Source organism: Cydia pomonella, chromosome 22, assembly GCF_033807575.1.
Source record: "Cydia pomonella isolate Wapato2018A chromosome 22, ilCydPomo1, whole genome shotgun sequence".
In the NCBI taxonomy this organism is placed as follows: Eukaryota; Metazoa; Arthropoda; class Insecta; order Lepidoptera; family Tortricidae; genus Cydia; species Cydia pomonella.
In genome coordinates, this window is record NC_084724.1 from 4,744,413 (window position 1) to 4,761,017 (window position 16,605).

The 16,605-nt window shown below is 38.7% G+C and overlaps 1 protein-coding gene across 5 annotated transcripts in view; it reads left to right on the plus strand.

Annotated features, from left to right (window-relative positions):
* LOC133530311 (kielin/chordin-like protein) overlaps nucleotides 1-16,605 on the plus strand; it is a 41,005-nt gene that overhangs the window by 17,594 nt on the left and 6,806 nt on the right. For 3 of the 5 annotated variants that reach the window (XM_061868207.1, XM_061868208.1, XM_061868209.1), the window contains exons 2-8: nucleotides 4,242-4,313; nucleotides 6,237-6,371; nucleotides 7,261-7,374; nucleotides 9,473-9,619; nucleotides 11,717-11,827; nucleotides 12,472-12,527; nucleotides 16,273-16,437. In XM_061868207.1, the coding sequence (XP_061724191.1) occupies nucleotides 4,242-4,313; nucleotides 6,237-6,371; nucleotides 7,261-7,374; nucleotides 9,473-9,619; nucleotides 11,717-11,827; nucleotides 12,472-12,527; nucleotides 16,273-16,437 (800 nt within the window). Of the gene's footprint in view, nucleotides 1-4,241; nucleotides 4,314-6,236; nucleotides 6,372-7,260; nucleotides 7,375-9,472; nucleotides 9,620-11,716; nucleotides 11,828-12,471; nucleotides 12,528-13,579; nucleotides 14,195-14,791; nucleotides 14,951-15,457; nucleotides 15,588-16,272; nucleotides 16,438-16,605 lie in introns of those variants that run through there. The other 2 variants (XM_061868206.1, XM_061868210.1) reach the window with 2 other exon arrangements.

The window sequence follows — 16,605 nt, forward strand, 5'->3', positions numbered from 1 at the left end:
GAAAATATTTAGAAGTGGAAAATCGTTTTCTCTTTTTAGGGTTTTACCCAAAGGTAAAACGGTACCCTACTACTAAGACTCCGCTGTCCGTCCGTCTGTCACCACTCACCAGGCTGTATCTCATGAACCGTGATAGCTAGACAGTTGAAATTTTCCCAGATGATGTATTTCTGTTGCCGCTATAACAACAAATACTAAAAAGTACGGAACCCTCGGTGGGCGAGTCCGACTCGCACTTGTCCAGTTTTTTTTATGGACGATATTTTAAGTTTCTAATAGACGAAACATAAAGTACAGTGTTTAATGCATGAAAGCACCCATCGCATCCGAGATATTTTGACGCTCGTAGTGAGAGAGCGCCAACAGTTCGAGGGTGAAATAGGCTACATTAAACCCATGGTTAATAATATACTATTGTAACTAACTTTGAATAATTAAAAACGAATGAATAACGGGTTATCGGAGGTCAGCGTAGTATGATAACGCATAAACAAGAACCACTGTGCGTTACTACGAAGCGATTACGATGACGTATCGTAGAGATATCGCGCAATACCAAAGAGTTATTAATGAAGAAGAGGTGTTAACTAAAATTCGGGCCTCGAATTATACTGCTGAAGTAGGTAGCGGCCGACGGCCGGCGACAGCCCTACGTCGAGAGCATGACACGTTTGTATTTTTTTAAATAAAAGACTTGTGTCCGTCCGCGACTTTGTCCGCCTCGTTAAATATAAACTTTCAACCTCATATTCACTTCCTTACAACATTTGGAAAACATGATTTTTCCAATAAAAACAATAATATAATATATACCTAAAAAGATACCCTTTAAACTGTCGTAAGTATCTACACACGTTGTACAGTGCGTCGTAGACATTAAACCCCAAAGAAATGCTGTTACTAACAAACTTCTGCAAATAGGGTTAACAAAAATGCTTTTCATCTCTCCTCATCGTTCCTAAAGTTCACCTTTAATAAGCGGATAGCCGGGTGGAAAATTGCATTTCCCACCCTAGGGTGAAAAGTTTTTTTTTAAATTTGTATTTAAGTGTAAGTATTTTTTTTAAATGTATGAAAGAAACATAAATATTTGTTAATAAATCAAGACAAATGTTTAAAATATTATCATTATATTACATTCATTCATTCGGTTCCACTTGTTTTAAGGCGCGTATACATTTAGGCCGTTTAAGACACAACCCAATTTAAGATCGGATTGTCTATGATTTTAGACTTTTTTCCGATCAAAATGTAAATGGCGCCATTTCCTGCAGTCATAACTCATACTCATAACCTAAATTTCTCGTTTGTCTTTGACTTTCCTCATAGTCGAAAAGTAGAATTGTTTAACTCGGGTAAAAGTAACCATCTCTCACTTCGTTCGAGCGCCAAAATATCTCGGGTGATATGGTTCACTTTCCACCTCTCACACAATCTACTATTTATGTCACATGCCGATCGAAAACAGGGGATTATTCGTGGGTTACAACATTTCTGTTTTCAACGGAAAATTAAATATTAAAAACTACTTACGCTGTAATGTATTCATTTTTCACCGTAGACCAATCAACGCAGAAAAAAAAACTAACAAGAATTTGTAAAACATTTTTTTCGTGTAAGTATGTGCGGGTTACAGCATTATTGCTTTCTTACGACGATATTTAGATTTCAGTCTGTGATCTTTGCGTTTATGACCAACTCTTTTTGATTAAGTCCATGAGGAAAACGGATGCTTAGAATGACGAGTATAATTAGTGTTACAAATTCAAGCGACAATTTCTAAGAAGTTAACTTACCGATAAGGACACAGCATTAGCTTGTTCTTAGTTGGTACTCTAAACAGATATCTTAATTGTTTAAGGGTAATTTTTTTTTGTATGAGTGAAGGTTATGCTATGCGACTTTCCTGTGGACCATTAAATGAACGGACTTTAAAACTTAATTTACGTGCTGTATCCATGTAAATAAGAATATGTTTGTACACCTCGGCTTCTCCTCGGCCGACAACTCCATGTGATTGTTACTTTACTGCCCTAGTCATGTAATATTAATATACTATAGATTGTAACATGTTCAGATATGCCCTGAGTATGATTGTAAAAGGATACCGTTTCCTACATTCTCCCAAAGGCGCCCGATAACTCAGACAATTGTGCCCGTCTAATAATAGAACTGCAATAATTGTCGAGGCTAAAGGGCAAGTGTGTCCGCGCGGTGGCCAGCCCTCCGGCCGTGGCAGGACTAGTCTTTACCATAGAGAAATAAGTAAGAATAGAGTTTTTTTTCTACCACGACAGTGGCAAACAAGTATACGGCCCGCCTGATGGTAAGCAGTCACCAAAACTGTACGGTTCTTTTTTGAAGATTGCTAGAGTCCAGAGCATGTGCAAGTGTTAAGTAAACGTCATAATTCAACTTATTCAACATTACTTACTTACTACTATATATTACTATATATTATACTATACATTACTATATATTACTATATTATATTATTTATATTATTTTATATATTATTACTGTTTGTGTGTTTATGAATAAAACAAATTCTATTTCTATTTCTATTTTTCTATGAGATGTCATGTTCATTACAATAGATGTTAGTCACAGGTAGTTGGTACATGACACGCTGATAGGGCACAAAATGTTAACAGGTAGGTACTAATTTCATAGAAGATTGACGTTTAAAATAGGTACCACTTGCACTGCGTCTTGGCTGTCAAAATTGCTGCCAACTTGTCTTGGTCTCACTGTAACTCCATACATCAGTTTTCTTACCAACAGGCGGGATTTCTTAGTCGACATCTAGCGTCAAGTGGATTTATTAGTATCGCTACTTGACACCATGTCACAGGTGTCGCGACTGTGACTAAAAATGTATTGCTAAATCAATTTACAACTAATATTACAAGCAGAAGGAGTTGAAAATAAAATCTTGGCTAATCTGGATTTTCGTTCGTCGCGAACGGCAACGCGCCGGCCCAGGGTCGGCAACGCGCATGTAACTCCTCTGGAGTTGCAGGCGTACATAGGCTACGGAAACTGCTTACCATCAGGCGGGCCGTATGCTTGTTTGCCACCGACGTAGTATAAAAAAAAATAAGACAAAACTTCATGTAACTTTGTACCGGCGGCGACATGAGCACGCTCGATGAAAAATTATAGGCGGTTAAAAGGTTAAACGGCCTAAATAAATTTTATTGTATAGTTTTATAGTTTTATGCTGGGCTGCCTGAAGTTGACCAATCCGTCAGATTCGGTTTGTGCAACTGGCCCTTATTCACATAAAACGGCGTTTGAAGCGCACTTGACCAATGCCAAGAGAAGTTTTGGCTTTAGATGTGTAAAATTGAACTTTGTTCACAGTTTTTATTGAATTCCGTTAACTTCGGGATATGGGTAAGTAGGGTTAAGGAAACTAAATGGCATAGTTAATTTAAAAAAAAACTATTTTTTTATATATATATATATAAATGTTGCATATAGCGTTGTTGTAACACGGGCGTTACATTTAACTCAATCAAACAATTGAAAACTGAACATCGGACGTCCGAGATAGTACTATGTATAAACTCATACTTAACACTACTCAAAATGTAAACAGGCCCTAAGACAAGTGTAGACGCTTGTAAGGGCCTTATAAGACAAAAATAAATTATTGATTATCTCCGAAATGGAGTTAATTAGAATATCGGTGTCTTTGACAATGTTTTTTAATTTAAGTTCAGGAATGCCTTGGAATGAACGGAAATAAAAAAAGACACGGTGTTTATAATTTTTCAAAAAATCGTAATGCGTGGAATTTTGTCCGCAAGTGCCCTGAAACACAAGAGCGATAAGATAAGATACCTGTTTTTCGATCATAGTTATTTCTAGGTTTTGGTAAACTCGCAATAATTTGTTGCACATTGACTTTTTTAAGATTACATACCAAATACGCCCGGTTTGAAAAAAAAACTGTATGTATTTTGAAACTTACTTTAGACCGTAGCTTGGTCACCCTGGCGAGTATGACAGTTATGGCGTACTAATCACTGCGCGGTACTTATTGATGATATATTCTTAAGGATTAAGATGAATTTTCGCGGTAGACCCTCGAATTGTGGTAGTGGCGCCCCCTACGCAGAGTTTCGCGTAATATTCCTTATTAGTAGGTATTTTCATGGCGTTGCTGTGGTGGTAATGTTTTTTGTTAAGTTTAAATATATGTATTTTTACAGTAGTATGTTTTTCTTTTTCAGCGCTGAAATGTTTACCAGAAGACGATGCGTGCTCTTCGCAACTATCACAACAAGTAGAACAACAAGAAATGGGTAAGTTTCACGTATCCCTTACTTTATTGATAAATAATATCTTTAAATAATTATTAATTATTGTTTATAAATAGGTAATTTATCGATCCATTTGTTGAAGGTGCTATTAATATCTCAACAATAATAGCACCTTATCACCGACATAAATAATTGCTCTATAAAATAATACTTGCTTTGAATAGTTTTGCGTATCTTAAATATAAACGGTCTACAAATAGAATCGAGGATATCCGATTATGATGGATAGAAAATAAAACAATGCAACACCATTGAATTTGCGTTAGCTAGAATCATCTTGATTACCTATTGTTCATGTCATCCACGATGGCGCGCAGTTTTGTCAAATCTAACCTTTATTAACATGACATTACGAGTCAATCCACGCGTCTTTGTGAATAACACGATCTTTATATCGTTTGAAGAAACGTACAGACAACATATAGGTATAAAAGTTGCCATCAAACCTGTCATCAAAACGGTTTGCCAGAGTATATCTTGTTGTTTTGTCAAACAACATAATATACTCTAACAAACCTATTTTGTCAGTAGAAAAAGTCGCGAAATTCAAATTTTCTATGGGAGGAAAACCATTCGCGGGTACATCTTTTAAATTTGCCGCCTTTTCTACTGACGGAAATGGCTTGCCAAACTTTATTGTCGAGTATCTTTTCTGGCGGTAACTCTTAAACTAACATGAAGTCTAAAAACAGCTGCAATGAACTTCCTGCTTTTTCTTCTTAACCGCCAAAAACGTAAAGTTGCCCATTATCAAGGGTGCGCCAAAGTTCATATAAAATTGCAAATTCGATTATTGAAATTCCGAAAATGTTTCTCATAAAATTTTACATTCTAATGATCATTACACGTATTTATTTTAAACAATAATGATTGCAACTTCGAATTTATTATATTCATAATGTCATTCTTCATAAATATCTCTATTGCTAAAATTGATGCATATATTATTGTTCGACATATCGATTTAAAGTAATAAAATTGGAAATTCGATTATTGAATCTCCGAAAATGTTTTTCATAATTATTAATTTTAATTTTAAACAAAAATGATTGGAAAATCCTGTCACAAAGGTGGGTTAGGTTAGGTTAGAATTGCGACCCTCGCAGAACCGTAATCCTGCTAGAAAGGTGGGTTGGGTTAGGTTAGAACTGCGACCCTCGCAGAACCGAAATCCTGCCAGAAAGGTGGGTTAGGTTAGGTTCTCGCAGAACCGAAATCCTGCCAGAAAGGTGGGTTAGGTTAGGTTAGAACTGCGACCCTCGCAGAACCGAAATCCTGCCAGAAAGGTGGGTTAGGTTAGGTTAGAACTGCGACCCTCGCAGAACCGAAATCCTGCCAGAAAGGTGGGCGATATGCTAGTCCTCGTTTTGGGGTTACTGGGGTTATAAAATAATAACATTACATTGCTTATCAAAAACATCGATAAATCCATTAATATGTATTTTGGCGATAAACACATACTTAAAGATTCACACTTCTCGATCACAGTGGAAAATAATTTATGCATATAAGTAGTTATACAAAGTAAGTTTATGATTATTTAGTTTATATAAAACATCGTTATGAGTCATGATGAAGAGTTGGAAATGACAATATTAAAAACAATTTTCGGCCAACATACCGTTGTGAGTAATGTTGTTAGTAGTAAAAATAAATGGATATTAATAATTATAAGCAAAAAAATTATGACAAATGATCATTCTGATCACAAATCGTTATTATGAACAATAATATGACAACTAATTTTATGTGAGCCAATATGGACCCCATTATCAACTTTCGTGTATTCCGACAAGTTTCACGATCACGCGCATACGATCTCAATAAATTTTTCGTGTTATGGCTCCATCAAGGTGTTGATGATTCGTGGCGTTCAACGTTTAAAAAGTATAATTTCATTTTCAGATATCCGACGGCCGACTTCAAGCGACGCGCCTGCTGAGTGCCTGTCTGGCAGCGAATGGGACAGCAACTGCCACAGCTGCCGCTGCGTGGCAGGGGAGGCGCAGTGCGTGCGGCAGTCCGGGTGCCATTCTATCGGTAAGTAGGTAAGCATTCGACAAGCTTACTGCCTACCCACGACCGAGTGTCAAGCTATTCACTAAGTGAACCTATAAATGTATCGTCGTAAAGAGTCACCGATGTGAGCGGATCAGGGGTGTCGAGATGTGTGCTGCATCTAGACTGTAACAGCCCGAACGCTCCTATATAGACTTATCCTTGGACGAGATAGTAAGCTAGATCTATGGATAAGTAGGTAAGCGTCTTACTGCCTAACATCTGCCATGTGTTAGGAATGCAACTGCCGCTGTGGGGCAGGCGCAGTGCGAGCGACAGACTTCGATTCTATCAGTAAGTAGGTACGAATTAGATAGACTCGCCTGCTGCCTGGGCGCAACACAATTATTGAACCTCTAAAATAAAACCTCTAAAATATAGTCATAAAGGCAAGAAGCGACACCGTGAAAAGTTCAAGGAGTCCAGAAGTGTGCTGTGCTTTCTCCGTTATTGTTACTCGCGGTTATTGTTATTCCTAGTACTAGCAACACTTGTATCTATGACAATTCCAACTTAATTTATTGGCATTGAGCTTTGTTAAGGCTGTCTCGGAACTGTAGTGCATTGGGCATGTTCGCCACGCGCACGTGGACGGATTCGACGCCAGGCTAGCACGCGACACTCCTGGTCGTCGTGGCCGACAGATGGGACAGTGGCCTGATAAGGCAATGGTCCCATCTGCATTCAAGTTTAGGTTCTGAGATAGTTATTAAAGTTGACTTTAGTTATCTGTAAGCTTAATTTTAAGTTTGTAATTTTTTACTAACAAAATATGGATCCAAACAGTTGTCTGTAATAAATGCATTTTTTAAAATTTTCGTGTCATTGCATCTATGCTAGTTATCTGACAATATAGTGGTCTGTGTTACAGAGGAGCCGATCCGCTGCAAACCTAACACCACGTTCGAGCGCGACTGCAACACGTGTCGCTGCTTGGAGAACGGACTGGGAATTTGCACTATCATGGAATGTGCGAGTGTTACTAGTAAGTATCTAATACCACTACATACATACACAGATGTAAATATGACGCTAACGTTTAACCTCTTGACCAAACTCTTGACCGGCAAAGACGTCAACTGACTTGTGTGGCTACAGCCCAATATCAACCTTCATGCATTCCGATAAGGTTCACTATGACGCGCCGCGTACAATAGGCGTGGCGTTCAAAGGGCTAAAGATACCTACATATTTTTAGCCTGTAGCTTGAAATACCTATTTCAAGTGTGCAAAAGGCAAGCCATCTCATCACTTAGATAAACTTGTCAGGAGTGCGTAAAAGAGATAACAAATTGAAAAATATATGACCACTTTTCGATTTCTGTAGGGTCTTAATAGTGACCTGCATGAATGTACTGTGAAGGTTGGAAACCTTCACAGTCTCTTGATAGATAACTGGCAACGTTTATTTGAATTCAGAACTATCGCCCTGCTGAAGGAATAAAGATCTGCATTCCCCACCCATGGTTTACATTCCCCATCTCAGATAGACCGTATCTCTTTTACAGTACCTACCGAGCAAGAAGCATAGTATACGGTTAACGGGCTGGAAAATACGGAAATAGCTGAATACCTAAAGTCCGATGCACCCAGCATACTTTACTTTTCATATATGTGTAAGAAGTGGTCAAAATCGTGGGTTTAAACTAGGGATGTTACGAACTTCCGATTGGTATTACATATCCGCTTCTGTTCTGGTTCCGTTACTTTTGAATCGGGAGTTATATCGGATGTCAAAGCTTAGCGCGGCGGCGGGACATGATCGGCGTACATCAAAAACAAACAGGTTTTTACCTGTCATTCGCTCATCTCCCCGCTTGCCACGTGCATGTGGTACACTAATTAGTTGTTTTGTTGTATAATAGACCTACTCTTAACATCTCGTCCACCTCTCACTCGGGCACCGATTCCGTTTCTGGTTCCGTAATTTAAAACATCTGGTTCCGCTTTCGGTTCCGATACAACCACATCCGTTACATCCCTGGTTGTGCTGTGTAGAACTGAAAAAAAAATGGAAAAATATAACTAAAGTTCGGGCAAGATCCTTAGGTTTATACTATATACGCGGTCATACGCATCATCAGGCGCGGATACAAGGGGGGGGCCATAGGGGCAATGCCCCCCCCCCCCCCCCCCCCCCCCCCCCCCCCCCCCCCTAAAACCCTGGCTCTCACATTACTAAATTGATTTACCATTGAAATTGATTACCATTTTGAGATTTTCTCAAAATGGCCCCCCCCTAAGCCAAATCTTGTATCCGCGCCTGCGCATCATGCAACATGAGGAGGATGGATGGAGGTTAATGCAACATGGCTCCGGCTTTCGTCTTCATCTTTGCGTAGTCGTACATAGCTTGCGTTGCTTGCGGTATTCAATACGAGTATTTACGCAAAGCAAGCGATGCACTATGCAGGTAGATAAAGACGTATCTACTGCATAACAATGTGGGAGATACAGAACATTGTCAAAATTTCCAAAATTTCTGAAAATTTTAATGAGAAAATTCTCATGCAAGTTTCCACTTAGAGAATCCCCGTTCAGATCAGTGTTTGTTACTCAATGTTCTTAGCTGTTGACGACTGTTAACGTCACTCATTGGCATCTATTTGACGACCGGTCTGGCCTAGTGGGTAGTGTCCTGAGTTCGAATCCCAAGGGCATTTATTTGTGTGATGAGCACAGATATTTGTTCCTGAGTCATGGATGTTACCTATGTATTTAAGTATTTGTATTTTATATATATCGTTGTCTGAGTACCCACAACACAAGAATTCTTGAGCGTACCTTGGGAATTAGTCAATTTGTGTAAGAATTTCTATATAATATATACATATTTATTTATATTTTAAACCTAAACACAACAAATCACATTATGTGTGAGTTTATCCCTATAATATTTATTACATTTACTTATTTTACGTGTAATAGAAATAGAAACTAACTGTAAGATGGTTTGGCAATTAACGTGCAGAAAAAACAACCGAAAGCATTACATGGGCCCTTGCAATTTTTGAACATTGCTAGAACTGCATACGTATCCGGTGTGGCCTTGATTCTTACGTCACAAACGTTTCTCATTTCAGCAGAAGCAGCACCATCGAAGCCGATTATACCTAAGGGCGTAGACTGCGCCCCGGGCACCACTTGGCAGAGCCAATGTAACGAGTGCGTCTGCTCACCAGAGGGCCGGCGGTACTGCACGGACAAGGCTTGCCCTGGACAGGAGACAGGTAAGATAAGATAATAGCAGTCGATAATCGTACCCAACTTGGAAGAGCCAGTGTCACTGTGTCTGCTCGCCAGAGGGCAGGCGGTACTGCACGGACAAAGCTTGCCCTGGACAGGGGACAGGTAAGATAAGATGAGATAATAGCAGTCGACAATCATACCCATCTTAGAAGAGCCAGTGTCACTGCGTCTGCTCACCAGAGGGCCGGCGGTACTGCACGGACAAGGCTTGCCCTGGACAGGAGACAGGTAAGATAAGATAATAGCAGTCGACAATCATACCCAACACCCAACTTGAAAGAGCCAGTGTCACGGCGTTTGCTCACCAGAGGGCCGGCGGTACTGCACGGACAAGGCTTGCCCTTGACAGGAGACAGGTAAGATAAGATAATAGCAGTCGACAATCATACCCAACTTGGAAGAGCCAGTGTCACTGCGTCTGCTCACCAGAGGGCCGGCGATACTGCACGGACAAAGCTTGGCCCCGACAGGAGACAGGTAACATAAGATAAGATAATAGCAGTCGACAATCATACCCAACACCCAACTTGAAAGAGCCAGTGTCACGGCGTTTGCTCACCAGAGGGCCGGCGGTACTGCACGGACAAGGCTTGCCCGGGACAGGAAACAGGTAAGATAAGATAAGATAATAGCAGTCGACAATCATACCCAACTTGAAAGAGCCAGTATCACGGCGTTTGCTCACCAGAGGGCCGGCAGTACTGCACGGACAAGCGTGTCCTGGTTAAAACAGAGCCTACAATAGTACATTGTGCGACGAGGGGGGTAAGTAATGTTTTGGAGACGAGGGCGATAATTGCAATATTCTTACCCCCGGAGTTCCACATAATGTTTTTCATCACACTTGCGAAGAAAAAACTAAATTTTAAGCGAAATAATTCTTAAATACGGTGACATTTCAAACATTCGTCCGCCATTTTGTAATTTCTTGACAAGTTAGGCATCGAAGGCACAGACCTATTCGCCATTCAGCCACGATTGAAAATTATGTAAAAATATTTTACACGGCTTTTAAATTAATCAAATTAAATAATTTTAACTATAACCAAAAATATTAAATTATAAACGTCAGTATTTTAAAAGTAAAACTCATTTATGCTACTAGGTTTATATGAATAAGTGACATAATAAAAAAAAGCTATAACTCCCTAATAGGGAGTTAGGTATAGCTTTTTTTTCACAATCGTTAACTCCCGCGGGAACAAAATAGGCCTTTGTCCTTCAGTATACCTGCATGAAATAAGATCTTTTTCGAGCAAGTGGGATGAAAAATTCTCAATGTCAAATCGAATCGCTATTTAACATCGAAAGGTCAGAATCACGCGTTCTTTTTCCCACTCTCTGGACTGTATTTTTGATAACTGCTCGTAGCAGTAGTGAGCCGAGCTTACCCGGACAGTTTAGTGAAATACGACTTACGGACGACTCACGCTAGACCGGCCCGTACCCGGGCCGAGGCGTCCGACACGTAATTTTCTATGACGGCTGATCGGTGATCACGTGGTGCTTTCTATAGAAAACGAAGCGCTGGAAGTTCCGGCCCGGCCCCGGCCTGGTCTAGCGTGTCAAGTCCCCATCAGCACATCGGCGACTAGCCTCGCCTTGTGTAAACTTTAATGATGCATTTACTTTCGGCCTTTCTAGCAAAAAACTAAAAATCCCCATCAAATTATTGAACACGACACGACGACACGATGAATCCTTTGACAGCAATAGCCGAAAAATATTACAGCTTAACATGAAACTTGCGTATTATTATAAAAAACTGTAATGCGGTGAATTGAATCACCACTGAATCACATTTTATTCACCGACGGGGCTCACAACAAAATTGTCTCGGAATCTTTAGCTATGGATCAGTGTTGGTAACTCTAAGTACCCCGCAAACAACCCTGACGTCCAAGGTCATATTACTAACTCTTTGCATTTTGCAAGAGTGAATGAGACGATCTGAAACCTCAGTTGTCAGCTTGGTTAGCAGTTTGCGGATAGTATAGGCTTTGGAATACTCAGCTATAGAACCTATTAGACCAATCTCGATTCAATTGCCAAAACGTAAACCTTTTATCGTATTCCAGAACCTCTCCTGCGCTGCGCGCCGCAGAGCCAGTGGAAGAACGACTGCAACATGTGCTGGTGCAACTCCGGCCGCGCCATGTGCACAAAGATGGGCTGCATGGGCATTCCTAGTAAGACTTAAGATAAATCATATATCATACAAAAAATAGTCACATCCTCTAGCTTCCTTAGACTTTACGCAAATATTTTGCTTTCTTAACTGTGCAAACTGAGAGAGCGCTCGAGCGGAGCTGCACAAACGTATACAAGTGGCCTCAATGCTGCTCTAATCCCTTGGAAGCTCGACCGAACATACCCCTGCTGGACGCTCGCCACTGCGGCCGTACCATGAATATATGGGTAGACGTGGGGGGTGGGGGAAATGATCGAACGGGATGGTCTTATGGAACTTTCAGTAGGAGTCGCAGAGAAAGCGCTATTATTGTTTGTCCCTGTCATAATCTCATTTATTTACTTCTAAAAATTCGACCAATGCTGCCGTGACCGCGGTGGCCGAGTGGCTCAGGCACCTGCCGCGATAGCAGAGGACGCTGGTTCGATTCCAGCCTGGGGCACTGGAGGCCTTGGTCCCTTTTTTCTTAGTATATGACATTTATTTCAGTTTATAATTTATATAGTAGTGTTTCTACTTGAAATAAAAACAAATTAAAATATTACTTCTTAAAAGTATATCTAATATTGTCATAAAATTTCCAATAACTTTTTGTCATACATTTAAAACACCTGCGTAAATACCTCTCTTTACACATTTCAGGTGAGATGCATTTCGACGACAGAAAAGGTGCTGAGACAGTAGAAATCCCGGAACCGGTAAGTCTATCAATAATTTTAGGTAATATAAGTTGCACTGGGATTTCATCCGGTGTGCACCAATTTATGTAAAAAAAAACGAACTTCTTTTATTTATTTATTTATGTGATGCTTTAAGCCATAAATAAATATGTGAAATATATTTATTAATATCAGTGATATATGATACTCCTGTGATCTATAACCTTTCAACGCCACAGTCGGCCATAGCCGACAAAAGTCACAGTATAAAATGAACCTTAATACATTTTACTAAAGTTTACTATTACGTGCTATATAAAATAGTTGTGGCGGTTAAAAGGATAAAAAAATACAGTCCGCTCTAGCTCCAAGAAATCAGGGAGATTAATTTTATAACAGATGAGGGTAAAAACCTATACGTATATTATAACAGTTCTTCTATTATCAGTAATTTGATATGAATCTTACAATATCTATTCCTTTAAAATCGCCCTGTTTCCTTCGAGATATATGGACTGTACAGTCATCAGCAGAAGTAGCTAAGCAGGCGTAGTATTCATAATTATCTAAACACCTTTTTTTATAAATAGCGCTTAGCTACTACTGTGAATGACTGTATGTGGTGAAATATTGACACTTTCATAAGCGGTTTAACTACCACGTTCATTTGTATTGCACTTGTTATTTTGTGTTAACTACGTTGGTGGATGGAAAAACAGTTGAACCAGGAGTTGAAACTTGATGCACCAGGTATGTGATATTATGTATAAATACAGTAAATTTACTTACATCTTAATAAAATATGCCGAAGGAAGGTTTTCAAAAATGCGAAATGCATGGAGATAGAAACGTTCCAGTTCTTAACTGGAAATCAGATATTCCGATAACTTCTCCAATTTTTTGCAATTTTTCTGCAATTTTGTACATGTTCATAAATTTGTATATGATATAAACATTTGCCGCCATTTGGTTTGCTTCGATAGCTACCCGGATTTCCCAGAACCCCAAGTTGAAATTTTATTGGAGGAGGACAATGTGTTCTTCATTTCTTCCTCAAAAAACTAAATTAAATTGTATTGTAACTTTTTCAGAACGAATTGCCTGAAGTACCAGTCCTTACCAGTAATGATATACTTGAATCTGATGCAAAAGATCAAAAACATATAAGCGAAAATTTAGAAGATCTCGATACAACTACCGATCCAGATGAAGATCTTACTGGAGTAAATCTTAAAGATTTAGAGGATTTTGATAATAATGACTTAGATACACCAATACAAATTCCTGATCAAGTTATGTCTGATTTTGCTGCAAATAACAATACAAACGTTTTCGATGAAGATTTAGATATATTAGAAGCTTTATTGAGTCATGGAACTAAAGAAAAACTTGAAGAGCAAACATCTGATAGGTCAAAAATTAAAGAAGTCGAAATATCTGAAGAAGAAAAAGCGGCATCTGATAATTTAAGAGCACATAAAGATGTTGAAATATTGGACGATTCTTATATTAATCAAAGTCAAGATCACCGTGTTAAGAGATCTGCATGTAAACCAAATGAAGAATTCTTGGATGATTGTAACACTTGCAAATGCTCGGAAAGCGGGCAAAGTTACAGTTGCACTCAGAACGAATGTATGGATAAAGATGGTAAAGAGGGGGGGAAAGATGTGGATAAGGAAGTTGAGGTTTTTATGGAAAACGAGGTATGTTATTACAATCTTTTATTTTAATTGTGTGTATTTTCGGGTTGAATCTATATTATTTTGTTTAATAAATAGAAACCACATGCACAAAACCTTTCATAGTGCGATAAAAACTTTTATAGTGTCAGTGAACTTTTGACATGGGTTAAATTAATTAGAAATAAGATACATAATGGGGTTAATATTTATCTAGATCTATAGAGAAAATAGATAATCTCTTTAATGTTTTATTTAGTTTATAAGAATGATACATTTAGTTGTAAAATATTAGTTTTAGTTACCCTTATGCAAACCTGCCAAATGAGGTAAAGCATGTGAGCCTACCACAATAATAAACCTACCTCATGTTTAATGCAAACGAATTATCTTTATCTTCATTTGAGCTGAAACTCCACATAAATATGTAGGTTAGGCGACAATGCAATATTATGCCACCATCGAGCTGATCTGATGATGAACACAAAAGACGGCAATAGGAACTTTGTGATAAAACAACACAACCTTTGTGTTTGGATTTTTAGAATTGTCTCGATAAAATATTTGCCGGTTGAAAGATAAGTACAGTCTGATGAATTAAAAAAAGAAACAATTTTTCAGGGTGTAGATCACATAGAGCGTCACTCGGTGTGCAAGCCGAGCACCACGTTCTACGTCGGCTGCAACCCCTGCCATTGCAACTCGGATGGCACGGACTTCAGCTGCACCAACAAGCCGTGTCCTCTGCCGGAGGATGTGGAGGTGTTCCATGAGCTCCACGTATGTTTATAATTGGTATCATAGGCTAAAGGACTATTTTATGTTAATAATGATTTTAATAGATCCTGTTTTCTGTGAGGATCAAATGTGTCCCTATGGGACCAATCAGGCGTGCGGTTAACGTTTAATATTCATTTTTCATGCATTCTTATAAGATTCAAATATAAAGAACTATATAACTGTAACAAAAATAGTAGGGATCCGTTTAAGGGCATATTTGATATCGTGTTGTGATTCGGAAAAAGTGAAAGAATTTTTTTTTGTTGCGAAAAATTTTTGGCCTTTGTATGGAGGGTTGGCCGACTTGGACGACCTGCCCCATGAACAAAAAAATGTTTTTCGCGTCAAAATGCCTTTAATCAGTCCGTAACGACCGTAACTGACCATAACGACTTCTAACCAACTGCCTTAATTAAAAGGTAGAACTTTAGAAATAATATTTCTACTTCCATTTTGTTACACTACCTTACATACTTATTGTTTTTCATTTGTTTTTTTATGTTGCAGGAAATGAAGCCAATCGTACCATTAAAAGGAGAAGATACCAAAAACATAAATAAACCAACTAAATAAATATAATCGCAATAAACTAAGATACAATAGCTTAAGTGTGATAAATTATTGACTTATAAAATAATGACATTCTTTTATTTTCCCGTTTTTTTCAGGAGACTTATTAATAATATTAAGAACTCTGTTAACTGTAGGTAGTGTATTTTTTTTTCACTGCTAATGACGTGATAAAAATAGGGAATATTACGCTAAACTCTGCGTAGGGGGCGCAACTAGCACAATCCATCACAATCTGAGGGTCTACCGCGAAACAAGAAAAATTAAGGCACAGTGTGTATAAGTTACTCTATGGTTTACGAAAGGTGCTAGTGCTGCCCTCTGGCGGCAGAACATTTCCATAATACTCCCTATTAAATCGAACACTAGATAGGACTTACCTATCGATACCATTTATTCGTTTATTTATTATATTCTAGCTTTTTTGCAATAAGCACCTGTAGCTGTATGTAATGTAATGACTCCTGTAATCATTCACCTCAACATTCTTGTTAAGATATATATAATTAACATGATTTCTCTGCCCTCCGGGCGGAAAGCGTCGACTTTGCTCCTGCTGCGTTAAACGAAGTTGCAGCTTTCCGCCTCCGTCGAGCAGAAAAATACTATGCGCACCACGGGAGGAATCGTAGGACATTCAATCCCGCGTGTTTGCCACCCGAGCCGAATAACTATGTCACCATCAATTCCATTTACCATTCCAACCAACCATTAAATTTACCATTTCAATATCAATTTTTTTTTTATATCAGGCCACTAAATCCGCAAAAAACGTCACAAAAAAAGTTTGCGTGGAGAACCGAATGTTCATAATGAACTGTAACACCTGCTGGTGCAACGAGGATGGAACCAGTTACTTCTGCACGCGCAAAGTGTGCTTGCCTGCAGATGAGCCGGTGGTTGAAGAGGGAACTGAGGTACTTGGTGTGAATCTAAGTATTAAATATTAACAAACCTAATTTGAAATAAAGGTGGATTGTCAAAACTTTGTAGCCACAGTAAATTTACTGCCATTTTTCTCTACTACTAGTGAATAATGTTCTCTACTCTAGTACTTAAGTAATTAAAGTTATGTTAAACACACC